The sequence below is a fragment of the Bos taurus genome, chromosome 1 (genome assembly GCF_002263795.3).
Source record: "Bos taurus isolate L1 Dominette 01449 registration number 42190680 breed Hereford chromosome 1, ARS-UCD2.0, whole genome shotgun sequence".
In the NCBI taxonomy this organism is placed as follows: domain Eukaryota; kingdom Metazoa; phylum Chordata; class Mammalia; order Artiodactyla; family Bovidae; genus Bos; species Bos taurus.
Genome location: NC_037328.1, coordinates 152,348,315 through 152,368,166, shown reverse-complemented (window position 1 = coordinate 152,368,166; position 19,852 = coordinate 152,348,315). Strand labels below are relative to the sequence as shown.

Sequence of the window (19,852 nt, the reverse complement as noted above, 5' to 3'; positions counted from 1 at the left end):
GAGACACTGGTGGCTCTTGTGTCCCACAGTGACTCTTAATGGCCATCTTGACCCTGCCTTCATCCATCACTGGGAAATGAAAAGCAACTATGTCGTTAGCAAGGAATTTGAGAACATCTCACGAAGAATTGCTGACTCTCTCTTGATTTAAAGAACAATGAACAGGTGTGGCCTGTCCAGAAACAAACCCACGACACACACCTGTGTTACCTCCAGGAGACAGCGAAACTCCTTTGATGGGGAGGACCACGGTGCCAGAGTGTGTAGGGCGGAACCTTGCCCAAGGGGTAACCCCCCAACTTAGCTTCTGATAATACCAACCCTAAACAGGTTTCCCAAGGCTGGCTTTAATGACAAGCTCTCAGAAAGAAGCTCCTTTCTCGAGTAAGTCTGCCCTCCAAACTCAACAGAGCCCATGGGCCACAAGCCTTTGCGTAGAAAGAGCGTACACTCTCCGTTTTTGTAGTGAAAGAGACATTAGCAATGGCCAGTGGCAATGTCCTTGCCTGCTTTGCTAAGGTCATCTGACCTTCTGCTCCCCTGACATCACAGTGGCCCTGACATTTCATAAAAGCACAGACATGACCTTTATTCTTTAGCTTGTTTTGAGTTTGCCGGGCAAGTTCTGGCGCCCACAGGAAACCTCGTCAGTGACCCCTTGGATGCAGTGTGTCCATTAACAGAGGTTAACACTCACACCTCCTGGAGAAGGCTGCACCGAACGCGTGCAACCGCCCACAACCCTGATCAGTGGATTTTCCATGCTTCCCAGCTGTTCAGGTGGGGCCATCCCATAACTCTGAAAGCAGAGCTTCTTGGGTGTGGAGCTCTGCTCAGTCGGGGCACAGCCTTTGGACAAGGGATCCACCCATGGAGCTGCAGCCGGCTCCCCTCTGGGTCGTTTTGTGTCTATGTGAGCGCACGTTTCCCTTCCCTTTTCTGGGGAAACCTTCAGGAGGATACATTTCCTCAGCTTCACCCAAGGGAACAGAAGTGCTTGGCATGTACACAGGGGTTTGAGTCTTGCAACTGGTCCAAGGTCACGGAGGACAAGCTTCTAAAGGGGACTTCAGATGGTGGAAACACCCCAAACTTTCCTTCTACCGTGCTTCCCTGGTGGCTCAGACAGTAAAGAATCCGCCTGCAATGCAGGAGACCCGGGTTCCATCACTGGGTCAGGAAGATCCCCTGGAGGAGGGCAAGGCAACCCACTCCAGTGTTCTTGCCTGGAGAATCTCCATGGACAGAGGGGCCTGGGGGCTAAACCCATGGGGTCGCAAAGAGTCGGACACCACTGAGCGATTAACAATTTCCCTCCACGGAGTCACTTCGCCTTGGCAGAGGCGGGAGGCGGAAAAGCACCCGGACACCCGGCGGCCGACCTTGGGGAGCTGGCGATCTCTTCCGGCTGCTAAGTTAAAACTGGGGTGAGGGCTCCCCCATTTCACCACCTACGGGCTTGCTGGTGGGGAGGTTTTGTGACGGAGCGCGGTTCCCCGGGCTGCCGGGCCGAGCCGGGGCTGCGCGGGGCGGGCCGGGGGCGGAGCGGGCGGCGCTGACGGCCGCGGCGGAGAGGGGGCGACCGCGCCCACTTCCTCCGGAGCCCGGGGACCCGCGGCCGCGAGCGGCGCCCAGCTCCCCCGCCCGGCGGTGACCAGGAGGCTCCGGCGCGACCTGCGGCCGCCAGCCCCGCGCGTCCCTCGCCGCCCCCGGCATGGACGCGGCGCCGAGGCGGAACCGCCCGGAGGGGCCGGCGGAGCGCCCGCCGCCCGCCCGGGACTCGGAGGAGGAGGAGGAGGAGGAAGCCGGGATGGAGCCCGGGCTGGCGGACGAGGAGGAGGTGGACCCCCGGATCCAGGTAGGAGGCGCGGGGGGCGCGCGGGGGCCCCGGCCTCCGCGCTCAGCCCGCCTCGGAGCTCCGGGTGCCTGCGCGCAGTGGGGCGGCCCGGGGAGGCCCGGGGCTGCGGGGGAGAGAAGCTCCGAGCGCCGGGTTTCGCCCGGTTCCTGGGGAGGCTGCGGTGCCCGCGCGGACGCGGCCCGACTCCATCGCCGGGACTCCCGGTGCGACGCGGGGGTCGCCCGCAGCGTGCCCTGCGCTTGGGGCGGACGTGCAACAAAGAGGAAAGGGGGCGGGGGCGCCTGGCCGGGTTCGGGGTACCCGATCCGGCTCGGCGCGCCGCGGGCTCTGCGCAACCTCCGGACTCCGGGAGCCCGGCCGGCGGCGTAGCGCGCGCCCCCGGGGCGCTGGGCGCCGGCCACCCCCCTACACCTGGGGCGGCCGCCGTGCCCGGGGGTCGGAGCCCTCACCTGGCAGAGGGGACCGTGCGGAGCCACCCCCCCCCACACCCCCGATTCATTGTTAGCAAACCGAAGGGTTTATTGTCACCCCGGCGCAGCCCTCCGGCTGGCCTCAAATGGTTTAAAACCCAGCTTTTCCTCCTTGTGAGGTCGAGTGTGAACAGAAATCAGGGCCAACTGGTGCGCAAAGCTGACGCGCGAGAAGGCGAGAGGGTTGGCCTGCTTCCTGCGCCTCCATTTCTCCGGGAGATGATTAAAAAGCGGTTTCCTAGCCGAGATCTCAAAGTGACAGCTTAACCTCTTCACCCTCTAAGCAAAAAATCACAGCACACCCCTTTGCCAAGACCCATTTTTCTGCTCTTCCATAAGTCACTTGTAACAAAACCCTGCTTTTCAGCACGAACTGCGATTTCTGGAGACCTAATTGGTTTTTCAGTGTGCAGATCTGTTAAAAAGCTCATTTAACTCAGCTGTTGTGTTTAACTGAATTGTCATGGCAGGTGAGCAAGATAAAAATCAGGTGGAAAAAGCTCCATATTAGGAATTCTATTAAAATCAGTTTGGGCTACTAAATTTTGTTTTCTTGGGGAATTCTGTTAACAGGATCCTTTGTTTGCAGAGTAAAATGAGTTAACTTCATGCTGGGCGCTTTTTACAAAATGTTAGCTTGTAAATATTTAAAGGATCAGGATTAAAGCTAGTTTTAGTTGTTTTGTAAACAGCTAGGTAGTTTGAATAATTGGCGGTTTGAAAAGAAAATGCTCTCTACAGAAAAATGCTCAACTTTGGGTTGAGTTAATGCCAGAATTCCACCCTTGGTTCGCATCATTTCATTGAGTTTATACTTTAGGCTTGGCTTTGTTTTCTTTTATTATCTTTTCTGCAGAATTCCTGCTCTAAAGCAGAAAGCATTATTTTGATTTAGCCTCTAAACCATTTGTAACAGGTGGGTTTACCTGAAGGCACAAACCTGCAATAAATAATTGACCTTCTAAGAAAAGACAAATTCCTGGGACCTTAAGTCATTTTCAAAAAGGCCACTATCAAGAAAAAGGTTTCAGAAATGCTGACATTCATTTGTTCTTCCAGCCAAGGCCCAACTGTTTTCGTTGACAATTAATATGGACTGGTTCCTCTTCCTACAAACTGGCCAGAGTAATTTTGCAGATTTTGGAGCTGAGTCACAGTGGAAACCAAAGACATGCATCCCTGAAGTCTTTTTTTCTGTCCCTTTTCTTCATCAGGGAGAACTGGAGAAGCTCAATCAATCCACGGATGATATCAACAGACGGGAGACTGAACTTGAGGTACAGAAAGCTGGGTCCTGAAGTGAAGGTGGCTTCTGTCCTGCTGACCCCAGGCTGGTTCATTCTGTTTTAATAGCTGCAGAGTGGTTGCTGGCGTTCCCTCCTTGAAGTTGAGCAATAGCAAGCTGCCGGACAGAATAAATTACACCACTGAGGCCAGCTTGTGGGTGGAACACATGTGGATCCAATTTCACGTGGTTTTCATCCTGCAAACTCGGAGGGGCCCAAACCAAGGGCTTTAGACACTCTTAAGCCCTGAAGTTAACGTGTCCGTTGAAAAGTTAGAAGGATTGAGGGGGGAAATTAGCTGTGCCCTTTAATGGATAAGAACGAATGAGCTCACAAAATCTCTTAAATATTTTACAGCGACTCCTTACATTGCTACTTGGAAATAATCATGTGTTTCCTTAAAAGTACTTAGATCTTTTTTGACTTTTGGGCCCCAACCATTCGCCGCCTCCCTGTCCCCGCCCTTCCACTCTCCTGCTTTTTTTCTTTATTGTCTGCTTGGGTATAGAATATTAATGATCTTAATGATACAGAAAAGCTGTTTAGTCTCGGAAGTGCTTTCCTGCCTGGAAAAATCTGGAGAGCTGAGACCTCGATTTGAAGTTCGTGGGCATCTTCCCACCTGAGTGAACAGATTGACACTTCGTGGCTCCCACTTAGCCCCCATGCCTTTTCAGCAGTGGTTTTCCCACCACTTCCCAGCAGGTTTGACAACCCCCGCTTGTGTCTGGGAGCTGTGGGAGGACCCGCGTCTGTAGGTCAGCAGAAGGGGCGGGCGCCGCTGGTCCCTCCGGGTGAGAGGGTGGGAGGTCTCAGGAATGTGATCCACCAGCCTGGCAACCCTGCTTTGTCCCTGCATGTTGAGGCCAGAGGTGGCCCGAGAGGCAAAGCTAGTTTGCCGAGCTGCTTCTGAAGGACTTTTCCTGTGTTCTGATTCATCTGTGAGCTGTCTTCTCCCCCAAGTGAAGTACCTTCTGTGTGTGGAAATTTTTTGCACGTATGATGAATCAGGACTGTTTGCTGGGCAGTTGAAATCTCTTAGAATCTCACGTTTGGAATTCATTTAGCAGCATGACCCATTTCATTCCTATCAGGGTTTGACGTTTCCAAAAAGTTTTTTTTAATTTTTAATGTCTCTCTCTCTCTGGCTGCTGTGAGTCTTGGTTACAGCATGCAGGATCTGTAGTTGTGACGTGCGAGCTCTTAGTGGAGGCGTGTGGGGTCTGACCAGGGGTCGAACCTGGGCCCCCTGCATTGGGAGTGCCGAGTCTCAGCCCCTGGGCCACCAGGCGAGTCCCCCGAGGGTTTTACAGGCTTTACCACCTTCCACCTTGTCACAGCAGCCCGGAGCTGTGCTGTTCATGATGGCCACCTCTAGCCATGTGTGGCTATTTGAATTTAAATTAATAACAATTAAATAAAATAAAAAGTTCACTTCCTCATAGTAGCCACCTTTCAGGGGTGCAGTAGGCCTGGTATTGGACAGATTGGAGAAAACTCCCATCATTGTAGACAGTTCTGCCAGGTGGCCTGGGCCTGGCAGGGACCACTGGTTCTCCAGGGAAGGACACAGAGGTCAGTGTCCTCACAGGTCAGCCACACGGCAGAGCCTAGTCATTTTTCAGATCCCCTTCCATTACTCATGCTCTGCAATCCCAAATACCAGCAGACAAGTTAGAATTAGTTTTTTTTTTTTTTTGCAAAGTACTGATTTATTCAGGGCCTCTCAGGTGGTCCTAGTGGTAAAGAACCCGCCTGCCAATGCAGGAGATGTAAGAGATGTGCGTTCAGTCCTTGGATTGGGAAGATCCCCTGGAGGAGGGCATGGCAACCCACTCTGGTATTCTTGCCTGGAGAAGCCCATGCACAGAGGAGTCTGGCGGGCTTCCGTCCATGGGGTCACAAAGAGTCAGACACAACTGAAGCGATTTAGCACGCATGCACGATTTAGCATCCAGCACATATTTATAGGGCTACTCCATTCCGGCCCCTGTCCGGGTTGCGTTCCCCTTCTGAGGCACAGTTGTTTCATCTCAACTCTCTTCAGCCCCGATTTCCGAAGCCCCTTTCTGGACACACTCAGGTCTTTGTGTGTCTCGGGAAACTCTGACAGGTGTTTCCTGCCTGGCTCAGGAGGGCACTTGGCAGCCACCGGGAGAGGGGGTCAGGCTGACCTGTGTCACCGGCTGCCCTTTCCGTGGCCTTATTATAACCAGGGTGTGTGTGCTTAGTCGCTCGGTTGTGTCGGACTCTCTGCGACCCTATGAACTGCAGCCTGCCAGGCTCCTCTGTCCATGGAATTTTCCAGGCAAAGGATCCTGGGGTGGGTTGCATTTCCTTCTCCAAAAACCAGGGTGGACTCAGGCAAGTATAGGGCAAACTCTGGACGTCGTGAAAACTTCCTTAGCAGCCATGTTGAAAAGGAACAAGAAACAGCTGAAGCTAATTTCCATCCAATTTCCTTTAACCCAGAATTTTTGAGATAGAATAATTTCAGTGTGGAATCAAAACAGGAAAATCAAGAGTGAGATGTTTTGCATATTTTTGTACCCGGTCTTGGAAGTCTTGTGCATCTTTTATACTAGAGCATGTCTCACTTCAGACCAACCAGGTTTAGGAGGGCAGCCCGGGTCTAATTTGTTGGGTTTCGGCCTCTGTGCAGGCTCTCTGGGCACTGCTCACACTCGCAGAGCCCACCGGGAAGCTGATGGCCGTTGTCTGGCGGGCTGTGTCCCTTCGGGCGGGCACTGGGCACCCACCTTGTTGTCGGGCTTGCAGCCTCTGCTGATCCAAGCAGATAGGGGTTCAAGACAGAGGCCCTGCCTCAGGGAGTTGATGTCTCAGTTGAGGCTGGGGTGTGGAGGGGCGGCTAGTGATTACAGATTGCGAGTCCAGTAGAGGAGCGACCTGACAGAGGAATCTCCGGAAAACACTGAGTGGAACAAGGGAGCCTGTGTGCGGAGCGGCAGATGGAGGGAGCAGCGGGGGTGCCAGGGGAGGGCGGGCACCGACGGGCATGGGCCAGGGAGCAGCCATCTGAGCACACGGATGGTCCTCCTTGTTCTCAGAAGTTTCCACTAAGCTTTCGGGAAGCCGTGGCTCCCAAGGGAAATGTTGTGACCAAAGGCTTTCAGTAAGTTCAACCTCATTAGGCTCCTGTGAGCCACTGGTCCCCCACGTCCACTGATCAGTATGTAACTTTGTGTTTCTGTTTAAAGACACATTCAGTTCAGTCGCTCAGTTGTGTCCGACTCTTTGTGACCCCATGGACTGCATGCAGCACACCAGGCCTCCCTGTCCATCACCAACTCCCGGAGTTTGCTCAAACTCATGCCCATTGAGTCGGTGATGCCATCCAACCATCTCATCCTCTGTCTCCCCGTCTCTTCCTGCCTTCAGTCTTTCCCAGCATCAGGGTCTTTTCCAATGAGTCAGTTCTTCACATCAGGTGGCCAACGTGTTGAAGTTTTAGCTTCAGCATCAGTCTTTCCAATGAATATTCAGGACTGATCTCCTTTAGGATGGACTGGTTGGATCTCCTTGCAGTCCAGGGGACCCTCAAGAGTCTTCTCCAACACCACAGTTCAAAGCATCAATTCTTCTGCGCTCAGCTTTCTTTGTACTCCAACGCTCACATCCATACATGACTACTGGAAAAACTCAGCCTTGACTAGACGGACCTGTTTTGGCAAAGTAAAACCTTTTGGCAAAGTAAGACCTTTTTGTCTCTGCTTTTTAATATGCATGTGATTTTATTGTAAAGATTTTTTTTTTTTAAGATTTTTTTTAATGTGGACCATTTTTAAAGTCATTATTGAATTTGTTAAAATAGTGTTTCTGTTCTCTGTTTTGAGTTTCTGGCCTGTGGAATCTTTGTTCCCCAACCGGGGATGGAACCTGCACCCCTGCAATCCAGGAAAGGCAAAGTCTTAACCACTTGACCAGCACAGAAGTCCCTAAAGACACCTTGCTACTGCTAAGTCTCTTCAGTCGTGTCCAACCCTGTGTGATCCCATAGAAGGCAGCCCACCAGGCTCCCACGTCCCTGGGATTCTCTAGGCAAGAATACTGGAGTGGGTTGCCATTTCCTTCTCCACTGAATGAAAGTGAAAAGTCAAAGTGAAGTTGCTCAGTCGTGTCCGACTCTTAGCGACCCCATGGACTGCAGCCCATGAGGCTCCTCTGTCCATGGGATTTTCCAGGCAAGAGTACTGGAGTGGGGTGCCATCGCCTTCTCCGAAAGACACCTTCTATAATGTGTATTTTTGGTTCATTCATGTTGAGCTTGGCCATCAGCTCCATGACTCAGCCTGCTCAAAGGTTATTCAACTCATGTTTTCTCCGTTAGGCTCATCACAGCTTTCCTGGGCTTAGGACACTAGCCAGCCCTTTAGCACTAGGCTTGGGGTCCATTTTAAGCAGCAAAATCAGCAACGTAAAGCACAAAAATGCAGAAAGTGTGGCACTAAATGGACTGTGTCAAGGATGCCTGTTTGCAGCACGAGAGCTGGGGCGGGGCAGGGGGGGTCTGTCCCTCCTCCCCGAGAACAGCCCCGCGGGCGCCTGGAGCACCTTGCGCTCTGTGCAGGCCCGCGCGTGGCTGTAGAGCAGCACCGTATTTTTTGGAATTAGTGAGTAGACAGATTCACAGATGATGACAATTGACTGTGATATTTCAGAGCCTCTGGGGCAGGGCTTCTGCTGTCTGCATCTCCTTTCCTTTGCTTTGTGATTATGGTCTGCAGGGCCCAGCACCCCTCGTGACTTGGAGTGATTCAGGTGAATGGGTGACCCCAGTGCTCATGTACCGTTTACAACATCCACGATATGGAAGCAACCCTGTGTGTTCACTGATGGGTGAATGGGTAAAGATGTGGTACAGGACTTCCCTGGTGGCCCAGTAGTTAAGAATCCAGGTTTGCACTGCATTTGATCCTTGGTTGGGAAACTAAGATCCTGCACGTGGTGCAGCCAAAAAATTTTTGGTACGTATATCCATAATGGAATGTTACTCAGCCGTGAAAAATGAAATTTGCAGCAACCCAGATGGACTTGGAGGGCATTATGCGAAGGTGAAAGAAGTCAGACAGAGACAAATACTGTGTGATTCTGCTTGTATGTGGAGTCTGAAAAATACAACCAACTGGGGAATATGACAAGTGAAGCAGACTCACGGGTGTAGAGAACAAGCTAGTGGTTATCAGGACAGAGTATTGGAGGTAAGGCAGCCTCAAGGATGTTTGTATAATATGGGGAATATAGCCAGTGTTTTGTATTAACTATAAGTAGAAAGTTTAGTTCAGTCGCTCAGTCGTGTCTGACTCTCTGCGACCCCATGAACTGCAGCACGCCAGGCCTCCCTGTCCATCACTAACTCCCGGAGTTTACCCAAAGTTTACTCTTGTCCATTGAGTCGGTGATGCCATCCAGCCATCTCATCCTCTGTCGTCCCCTTCTCCTCCTGCCCTCAATCTTTCCCGGCATCAGGGTCTTTTCAGATGAGTTCGTTCTTTGCATCAGGTGGCCGAAGTACTGGAGTTTCAGCTTCAACATCAGTCCTTCCAATGAACACCCAGGACTGATCTCCTTTAGGATGGACTGGTTGGATCTCCTTGCAGTCCAAGGGACTCTCAAGAGTCTTCTCCAACACCACAGCTCAAAAGCATCAATTCTGCTTCCCTGGTGGCTCAGAGGTTAAAGCATCTGCCTGCAATGCAGGAGATCTGAGTTCGATCCCTGGGTGGGGAAGATCCCCTGGAGAAGGAAATGGCAACCCACTCCAGTATTCTTGCCTGGAGAATCCCATGGATGGAGGAGCCTGCTGGGCTATGGTCCACGGGGTCCAAAGAGTCGGACATGACTGAGCAACTTCACTCACTCACTTCACCCAGCTTTCTTTATGGTCCACCTCTCACACCCATACATGACCACTGCTAAGGACACACTTCCCTGTTTAAAGAGCACGTTTCACAGAAGAGGAGTTTGAAACTGCAGAAACATTGAAGTAAAGTGAAGTCGCTCAGGTGTGTCCAACTCTTTGCAACCCTATGGACTGCAGCCCTCCAGGCTCCTCCATCCATGGGATTTTCCAAGCAAGAATACTGGAGTGGGTTGCCATTTCTTTCTCCAGGGGATCTTCCCAACCCAGGGATCAAACCCAGGTCTCCCACATTGTGGGCAGATTCTTTACCAGCTGAGCCACCAGGGAAGCCCAAGAATATTGGAGTGGGTAGCCTATCCTTTCTCCAGGGGATTTTCCCGACCCAAGGATTGAACCCAGGTCTCCTGCATTGCAGGCAGATGCTTTACCCTCTGAGCCACCAGGGAAGCCCAGACTTTTATCAGAGAGGCTCTTGAATATGAGCCTGATGTTTCAAGTTAAGAAAACACATGTATTTTCCCACAGGCGCATTGGTTAATCAGCTTTAATCATTAACTCATGGAGTGTTTCTTGAGCACCCACTGTGTGCTTTCCTGAAAGCCTGTCTGAAGGGGGCGGGCCTGGGGCGGGCAAGGACCCTCCAGAGGGAACAGTCGGTGCTAAGGAGGGGCGCCTCCTGGGCTGAGCACCGGTGCCCTGGGGGTGGGGCGAGCCGGTTGGAGAAAGATAAGCAGTCCTTCTGCCTGTGGCAGCCTTGCCCCGGGGTGCAGTGGGCAGGGAGACGTGCTGATGCACTTGGACGCCGTGTACCCGCATCTGTTCTCAAAGGTTTGAAACGAGAGGCAGCGCAGAGAATTTCTAAGTCACTGTCATCAGGATCTGTAACATTCCACGCCCAGTTCCTTAGTTTTTTTACCGCCGTGTGTAGTGTTTCCTTACCCCCTGCTGCTCTGAAGGTGGGCTCGTCTCGGGGTGAAATGGTCACTGATGAGGAGCAGGAAGGGCCCTCCAGGCCCAGTTGCCCACGCACATGTTTCTGGCTCAGAAAGCCATCGCACACTGACTTTTCAGCCTGCCCTTCCCAGCGGGGGCAGAGGCGCTTCATTGTAAATGGCCGTGCACTTTCCCTCTGTGCCTGGGTGGAGGCGGTTTGAAAAATCATCCGAATTCTGGACATCTGTGTTCCTCAGACTCACAGAAGGCCTGCACCCAGCATCAACCTTCTCCTTTGCCAAAAACTAGCAAACAGCTTCTCTTTAAAAAACTGTCCCGAGCTTGGAAACTTGGGGTTGGGGAGGAGAAGAACCGGTGAATTGGGCGTATCCTGGACTCTTCCTAATGAATTACTAGCACAAGTCAGGGGAAGAGAAATTATTTTCTCAGAGGACAGTGTTGTCACATCTTAGCACTTTCTCTAAGATGTGTGTGTGGTGTGTGTGTGTGTATTGCATGAGTGAGGCTGGAATCTTTTTGTACTTTCAGTAAGGTGTGTGTGTGTGTGTGTTGCATGACTGTTGGTGTGTGGTGTGTGTTGCATGGGTGTATGTGTGTGTTGTGTGGTGTGTGGGGGTGTGTGTGTGTGTTGCATGAGTGAGGCTGGAATCTCTTTGTACCCCGCACTTTCTCCTATGTGTGTGTGTGTTGTGTGAGTGTGTGTCTGTGTGTGTGTTTGATTAGTGTGTGTGTGGTGTGTGTGTGTTGCATGACTGTGTGTCTGTGGTGTGTGTGTGTGTGTTACATGACTGTGTGTGTGTGTGGTGTGTGTGTTTGGTGTGTGCGTCTGTGTGTGTGGTGTGTGTGTGGTGTATGTGTGTTGCATGACTGTATGTGGTATGTGTGTGTGTTGTATGACTGTGTGTGTGTGTGATGTGTGTGTGTGTGTTTGTGTGTGTGTGTGGTGTGTGTGAGTGTTGTATGACTGTGTGTGTGTATGCTGTGTGTGTGGTGTGTGTGTGTCTGTATGTTGCACAGTGAGGCTGACTCTGTGTGATCCAGATCCCCCCTGATCCCCCCTGGAGGGATCCGGTTGCAGGGCGCAGTGCCCTGGAGGCGTCGTGTAGCCCGTCCCGAGGCCCTCCTGTGGCTCTGGCTCTGGCTTGTGCTGGGTCCTCACTGTGCCGGGGGCCTTGGCCACAGAGTTGGGGACCTGGGCAGGGTCTTGGGAGCTGGGGGCGCTCTGATGTAATGGGGGCTTTGGCATCAAGGCCTAGGGACTCAGGTTTTTGGGAGGGCCAGCCGCTGGCAGGGGAGGGTGGAGAGTGGCCATGCAGACGCCCCGCAGCCTGGACAGCGTGGCGGGGAGGGGAGCCAGTGGGGGAAGACCTTTCGGTCACCGGCTGGGTGTGACGTCTTTTCTGGGCCTCTGGGGCACCCAGCTCTGACCCGAAGTTTGGCCATCAGACCAGTAGGACTCAGGGCTGCCTGCTTGGGTGACAGTCGCCTTGTTGCTGCTGGAATGTCCGTGACTTTTGACCCAGCAATTGCACTTGGAAGAATTTGTCCTAAGGGGGTGACTGGGCACAGATCCAGGTCCAGCGGGGTTCACCGCAGCCTTGTTTAAAAATGTTGGAAAATTGTGACTCCGCCTGACTGTCAGTAGGGGGTTGCTGAAACAGATGAATACCGAGCCCAGGGGCTGGTTGAGAGAATCCGGGCTTCACGTGTTGACCAGCTTGTTACTAACCGAGAAATGCATCTGAATGGGAAAAAGCAGGTTCCAGGAGCACGGGCTCGTGATTTAGAATCATGAGGCTATTCTAAAAGCTACATTTACGTGCATAAACATATCTGGGAAGAATTACATGCCAGCTATTATATCTGCTGGAGAGATGAGTGAGATGTATTCTCTTTATATTTTTTCTGTGTTTTCTGAATTATTTGCTTTGAATTTGTACTCTTCTATAGTCAGAGGGGGAAAAGAAACCCCAAAGTCACGGGAAAGGGATGTGTGGAGGGACATCTTGGCTTCAGGTGACGTGGCTGGAACCTGAGCTCCGCTGACTTTTGGGGGCACTTGCCGCTTTGGAGCCTGAGTCACCTGGTCCGTGAGTTGGAGTCTTGAGTGGCCTGGGGTTTCTGGGGGGCCTGGGGGCTGGAGGAGACACTGGGGGCAGGAGGGCTTTGCTCGCTGCCCAGCCCTGGGGAGGGCGCGGCTTCCCGCATGCGGGGCTGGCCTGGGGTGTGGGGGCCCGCTGGGTCTTCAGGATGGATGCAGGGAAGGTTCCAGTGAGATGCTCCACCCTCCTCCCCAGGGCCCTTTCTATGAGGTCCCTTTGTCAGAGACAGGCTCTGGGCAAGAGGCCAGAGAGAGGGCTCGTAGGGCCAGGATTACAGCAGGGTGGACTCTGAGGGGTCTGGAGCTGCAGACCTTGGGCTTGGGAGATCACCTGTTTCTTCGCCTGAGCTGTGCTGTGTTAGGCTGTGTCTCCTCCTGAGGTTTGCCTGGTGCATAGTGGCTGCTCAGCTGATGTTCGAGCAGATGAATGTTGATGGACTGCCCCTTGATGGCTGTGTGGCCTGGGGCAAGTTACTCAATGTCTCTGAACCTCAGTTTCCTCATCCCACTGATGTTGTGTAGTAAGCCGTCAGTAAATATCGTTGCCTCTGTTACTGGGAGAGGGCATGTGAGGGCTGTAGCGTGGCGGGGTCCTTGCAGGAAGGACTTGTGTCCATCCTAGATTGTCCTTGTCTCCTAGCTGCTCTTCAGTAGTAACGAGAGCTAATAATAGTAATAATGGCAAAAACAGTGCCTCCCGTGTGCCAGACCCTGTTCTAAGCACTTTGCATGCCTGAATCCTCCGCAGGACTTCGTGTGATCGAGCCGATCCTCCCTCTTCTGATAAAACCAAAGCCTTGAGTATCTTGCTTTCAGGGGATTGCCCAGCCGTGCTAGTGACACTGTTGACATTCTTTGTCGTGGGAGGCTGTCCTGTCCATTGTAGGAGGTTTAGCAGCATCCACCCACTGAATGAGACCACTTCCTGTGCCCCCCGCCGAGTTGTGACACCAGGCACATCTCTGGCCTTGGAAGTGTCCTGGGGAAAGGGGATGGAGTTGCCTGGGGGGGAACCCCTGCCCTCGAGAAATGCCATCAAGGCGTGGTCCTTGCACCGCAGAACCAAGTTAGAATTGCCCGGTCCTGGGCCCCACCCAGACCTGCTGACTCAGGTTCTCTGGAGGCTTGGCACCAGGAGTCTGTCTAAGCAGCACTACCAGTCTCTCGCGTCTCTCTCGGGCTGTCTTCTAGTCATTTCTGTGCTGGTCTGGCTCCCTGTGCCCTGGACTCAGCCCCTGGAAGGAAGGGCTTGGCCTCCCCATCTTTGTACCCCAGTATCTCCCACAGTGCCTGCTCACAATGAATTGGGGAATGAATGGCTGGAGTCGTGGTTAGAGCCAGACGCTCTGTGGATTCACCGTGGCTCCTACCACACACACTGTCCTGCAGAACAGGCAGGGCCCTTTTCCCTCGCGCCTGCTCTGAAACTGCATCAGCCCCTGGGCCGTGCCTGGGCAGCCTTGATCCCGGGCACAGAGGCGGCATTGGTAAAGCACGGCCTGTGACCTCTTCCTCCCCCAAGCTCCTCAGTCCCAAAGGTCTGAGCTCATGGAGGTGTAGGACTCTGCCCTGCTTGGAGATGCTCAAGTTTTAAGAGTGTTTCACACTGGAATAGGATGATGTGTGGATATGGACACGTGGCCATCATCTATTCAGTGGGAAAAAAGCTAGTGGGAAAAATGCTTGTATAAAACTATGCTAGAGTTTATGTAAAAGCATATATACATACAGTAAAAGAACATGTACATATAAGAGTAAAAAAAGGTCTAGAACAGAGAGCATCATAGCATGGTCCCCAGACTCTGCTCTGCTTGTTACCACTTAAGGTGAAGTACCCACAGAAATCGAGAGTAAAGTTTTAGAAGTTTTTCTTTTTAGCCGTTTGACATTGCTGTGGCACCCCAGTGGCTTTTCACTTTTCTGGTTTATTGTATTCTGCAAAAATGTTGATTCATGTTGCTTGATGGTGGGGTTGGGGTATGCAGTATCACAGTTTCAGAAGCACGTAGCCTCACATGTTATTAATGGTTGCTGCTAAGAATGCTGGGGGTTTTATTTTTTTCATTTCTCAATGTTTTCTGCATTATTTGCAATGACCATTTTCATAGGCAGGGCATGAGGGTGGAGAATGTAGCACTATTATAAAAAGAAATCTTTATGAATCAAAGAAATGAATTTTCATGGAAGGAATTTTAGGAACGATGAGGGCTGGTAGGAAAAAATTTCTAGATTGGTAGTGCCTGCCCTAACTGTGGATAAATCCTGATGTTGGTGGGTTTGCTTGGTGAATTATTGTATTATTAAACTCTCACGTGGTAATACATGGAGGGTTGAAAAGAGCCTTAAAGGCCTTGTAGGGCTGTTTGCAGCCAAGACACCCTCATTTGTAACAATACAAAACAATCCCCAAGATAGAACAGTGGGAAACATTCCAGATATTAAGAATGTTTAGATAGTCAAACTTAGTATATGGATTTGAGTAGCAGCATCCTTTCTACATGGATAAAGACTTGCGGGTACATACAGCCCTTGGACAGTGTCAGTCACTATAATGTCACTTAGGGAAAATGATATTAGTGCAGGCTGTTGGCTAGAATATAGAAATAGCTGTCGATGTTGAGATGGAGTCTGCTGCCTGAAAACAAATCAGCTGTCTTCCTTTTAAACAATTCTACAGATAGTATGTAAACTTTCCTGGCACCATCGTGGGAACCTGGGCGCCTGCTGTTGTAGTACCGGGACCCGACTGTGTCCCCAGCGTTATCCGGGTACCTTCCCTCTGGCTGCAAGATGTCTAGGGTGTCATCACCTCAAAAGAAGACAGGCTCCGAGGGTTGGCGGAACCGTTGTCCCCACAGTTGAGAGAATCTTCAGATCCCCCTGTTGGCGGAGAGCTGTGGTCCCTGTGGGCTGCAGCCTTTTAATATTGAACTATTGTTTTTCCTTCTGAGCATTTATTGTAGAGACTTTTCACATAGCAGTGTATTTGTGTGTGTGTGTTGGCTGGATGAATTAAACATCTCTTGAACCTCATCATTTGGCAGGCATCCCAGATACCTTCACCCAGCCCTCCATCTCTGAAAGTTACTTAATCTGCCTATCACCACATAGATGCTTCTAAAGCAGAGGCTGTATCCCTTTTATGCAACACATCTTAACCAAGAGTCTCATGGTCATTTGCAGATTTGCAAAGGTGCTCTTAGAGAGCTCAGAGAATCAGCCTCTTTCATTTCCTTAAAGGAAGACAGAAAACAATTTTGATCTCTTCTGGCCTGACTTTTTTCCTATGCTGTGTTTTGCTGGATTATCCAAGAGACATTAGCGTTAGCTCTGACAGGTAGGAATCGCCGTCAGGAAGACAATCACAGGAACGTCTGCTGCTGAGTCTTCTCACCGCAGCCAAATCCGCTTAATGTAAACGCCTATCGTGTGGGGTCAGAGTCACGCGCAACGTGATGAACGGAGTTTCGGGTGTCTTTGCCCACCTGACCCTTTTGTTGCTAGCACACAAAAGGCTTCAACTTCATTCTGATAAATTTGAAACCGGCAGATCTGACATTTTCTCTCTGGTTTTTAGCTTTTTTTGAAGAAGAAATATCCTTCCTCGTGGTCCTAGCTCCTGTTTGTACCTAACAAATTACCCCCAAACTTCTTTACCCCAAATCAAATGCTTTCTCTTGCCCATGATTTGTGGATCGGGAATTTGGAGTGAGCTCTGTGGGGTGGTCCTCGCTGGAGGAGTCTCATGCACTTGTAGCCAGGATGTCAGTTGGGTGCGCTCATCCGAAGGCCTGGCTGGACTGGTTGTCTGAGGAGCGCGCCCCCCCCACCCCCCGCCTCCCCCGCCATGGTGTCTGGCCGTAGATTCTGGGTCTTGGCTGCAGGCTCAGCTGGTCCGTGTTTCCATCCGACTGCCCCAGCCTGGCGGTCCCAGGCGCTCCGACTTCCTCGCGGTGTCTGGCTGCCTGCAGTGGGTGTCTCACGATGACCAGGTGGAAACACCAGAGCCTTCCGGGTCCCACAGCGGCACTTTCGCAGTGATCTGTTGCTCCAGGCAGCCAGGAGCCCAGCAGATTCAGGAGGACGGGCCTACACTCCATCTCTGGACGAGGTCAGTGCCAAGGCATTTGAGCCCCTTCAGAACGTCCACGCTCTGGGTGGTAGCACTGAGACCGAAGCCGGCAGAAGTCCATCGGCTTCAGGAACAGCCGCGGTTCACGGGGCCTTGCTGAGTTGCTTTAATGGTTAACCAGCCAGCAGAGGAAGGACTTTGATTATTCCTCTCAGTGACCCTTAAACCAGCCAGCGGCAGTTAAAGCAACAGCAAGCCATTTTGGGCAGCGCTATGGCTTCTGCCATAAGGGATTCTTTGCTGCTTTGCCCCACTTCTTTAAAATTCTGTCTGAGAGAATATTATGCCGCGGCTTCGACGCCTATTGTAAAAAATGAGTGGCGCCCAGGGCCCCGGAGTACAATAGCTAGACAGACACTTTATAAATCCAGGGGGAAGGTTCTTAAACCCCTTGGGCAGCTTTGGACATGCTGCGTTCTTCCCCTGCCCTGGATTTTGCTAGCGTTCCCGCTGCAGACATAGGATCCTGGTGGTGTAGGCGTTTGCTAGAAATTGGATCCAACCACCGCCGCCGCCTCCCCGTCCCCCCCTCCAGGTTGGAACTTGTTTAAGCAAATCGTACTTGAATGATATGAAACTTGGGATGGAAAAAGCATAGGAAAACTTGTTTTAGAGCTGATACAAGAAAAGCGTGGATGTGGCCCTTCAGGAAATCTAGATTTGAATCCTCCCCCTGCCTCTTTGTAAGCTATGCAGTCTTGGCAAGGTTTTTAGCTTTTCCAGGTTTTTCATTTCCTTCTCTTGGAAGGAGGAAGGGCAATACCTATCTTGCAGAGCTGTTAAGGATTAAATAAGGTGATGATCATAAAGTGCCTGGCCCTGTACCTACCATGTTAAGTGTTCAACCAACTGTGGTCCTTTCCTGTCTAACCGTTGCTGTTTATTGAATGACAACACCTCCATAAAAATCACTACTGTTTATCGAAAGCTGATTGCATTCCAAGCATTGTCCTAAGTGGTTTTATATAGGTTAGTTCTCACAGCAGCTCTTGAGGACGGTGCTGGGACACAGAGGAGCTGAGAGACCAAGCCAGTTTTCCTGGGCCACCCGGCCAGTGGGATGAGGACCCAGGATTTCGATCCAGGAGTCTGAGGCTGGAGTCCAGGCGCTGAAGTAGTTTTAAGATGTGTGTTTGTGGGTTTTGGAAGGTGCATCCTCTGAGGTCCCCACCGAGGCTGGTGAGGTGGAGGAACACTGATCTAGGACTTGGGGACCAGGTGTTCAGTCTCTGCCCTGACACTCGCCAGATATACATCCTTGGCAAGGGGGAGGCTTCAGTTACCCGCTCTGTGCAGTGGCAGCCTCTGAGTTAGATGACGGGCAAAAGCTTTGCCATCCCTGATAGTGAATGACTGAGACTTTAAAACATGATTTGTTTTATTGAAATATAGTTGATTGACAGTGTGGTGTTAATTTCTGCCACACGGCAAAGTGGTTCAGTTATACGTATATATGCATTCTTTTTCATATTCTTTTCCATTATAGTTTATCGCAGGATATTGAATACGGTTCCCTGCGCAGCAGGACCTGGTTGTTCATCCATTATATAAGATGATGAACATCTTATATAATGATGTTATATAATGATGTTGTTTATCCATTATATAAGAGTTTGCACCTGCTAATCCCAAACTCCATCCCGTCTCTGCCCCACCTGCCCCTCGGCACCCATGCCTCTGTTCTCCGTGCCTTTGAGTCTGTTTCTCTGTGTAGGTAAGCTCCTTCCTGTCGTATTTTGTGTGTTTATTTTACTCGGCTGGGCCGTGTCTTCGTTGTGCCATGTGGGATCTTTACTGCATGTGGGATCTAGGTCCCTAACCGGGGATCCAACCCTGGCCCCCTGCGTTGGGAGCGTGGAATCTTAGCCACTGGACCACCGGGGAAGTCCTTTTTATTCTTTTATTTTGGGGCCACACTGTGCGGCTTGTGGAATCTTAGTTCCCCAGCCAGGGATCGAACCCCTCCCCCTGCAGTGGGAGAGCAGTCCTACCCGCTGGACCACCAGGGAAGCCCCTGTGTTGTATTTTAGATCACACTTGGAAATGACATCACACGGTACCTGTCTTTGTCTGGCTTACCTCGCTTAGTATGATCATCTCTAGGTTCACCCATGTTGCTGCAGATGGCATTATTTCATTCTTTTTTATGGCTGAGTAGTATTCCACTGTGTGTATTAATATAGACAAGCACACACATATACACACACATACACATACATACACACGCATACACACACATACACACGCACACACACATGCATACACACATACACATGCACACACACATACACACGCATACACACATACACACGCATACACACACATACACACACATACACACACATACGTACACACACATACACATACATACACACATATATATTGTTGTTTAGTCACCAAGTTGTATCTGTCTCTTTTGTGACCTCAGGCACTATAGCCCGACAGGCTCCTCTGTCCGTGGGATTTCCCAGACAAGAGAAATCCATTTCCTTCCATTGCCATTTCCTTCTCCAGGGGATCTTCCCAAACTAGGGATCAAACAGGCAGATTCTTTGCCACTGAGCCGCCTGGGAAACCCCCCACATTAACGCATGCTCACGCGTCTTTTTTATCCATTCCCCTTTGAAGGGCTTTCATGTTGTTTCCAGGTCATAGTGTTGCTGTGATCACAGGAGTACGTGCATCTTTTTGAACGATGGCTTTCGTTTCCTCCAGATACATGCCCAGGAGCAGGACTGCTGGATCAGGTGGCAGCTGTTTGTAGTTGACTGAGGAACTTTCATGCTCTTTTCCACAGTGGCTGTACCAGTTTACTGGCAGGACAGAGACTTTGGTTTGAATCTAGCAACATGCTGAATGGGCTGAGTCGTCCTCAGTCTTGATCACGGGGAAATAAAAAACGCTGGTGAATCTGTGCTGAAGCCATACTTGTGCACAGTCGAAGAAGAGCCCTTGAGAAAATGAAAGTCCTTTGCCTCGCTCCTTCCTGCTTCCAGTTCTGCTAGAAGCAGCCTCTTCTGACGTTTTCAGCCCTCTCTTGTGGGTCCTTCCACGTCTCTCACAGCAGCGGCGGTGGATTTTAACTTTGGATCCTTTGCGTCCTCCGCCCTCTCTTCCTTCTGTGAGCTGTGTCAGGAGAAAGGTCCTCCAGGAGGAGTGGGCAGCGTCTT

General features: G+C 51.3%; 1 protein-coding gene across 1 annotated transcript in view; it reads left to right on the top strand.

Moving 5' to 3' along the window:
- Positions 1-1,714: 1,714 nt before the first annotated feature.
- Positions 1,715-19,852, top strand: part of SH3BP5 (SH3 domain binding protein 5) — an 81,345-nt gene continuing 63,207 nt past the window's right edge. Inside the window, exons 1-2 of the mRNA NM_001206288.3 lie at positions 1,715-1,858; positions 3,543-3,605. Coding sequence (NP_001193217.1) covers positions 1,715-1,858; positions 3,543-3,605 — 207 coding nt within the window. The remainder of the gene's footprint in view (positions 1,859-3,542; positions 3,606-19,852) is intronic.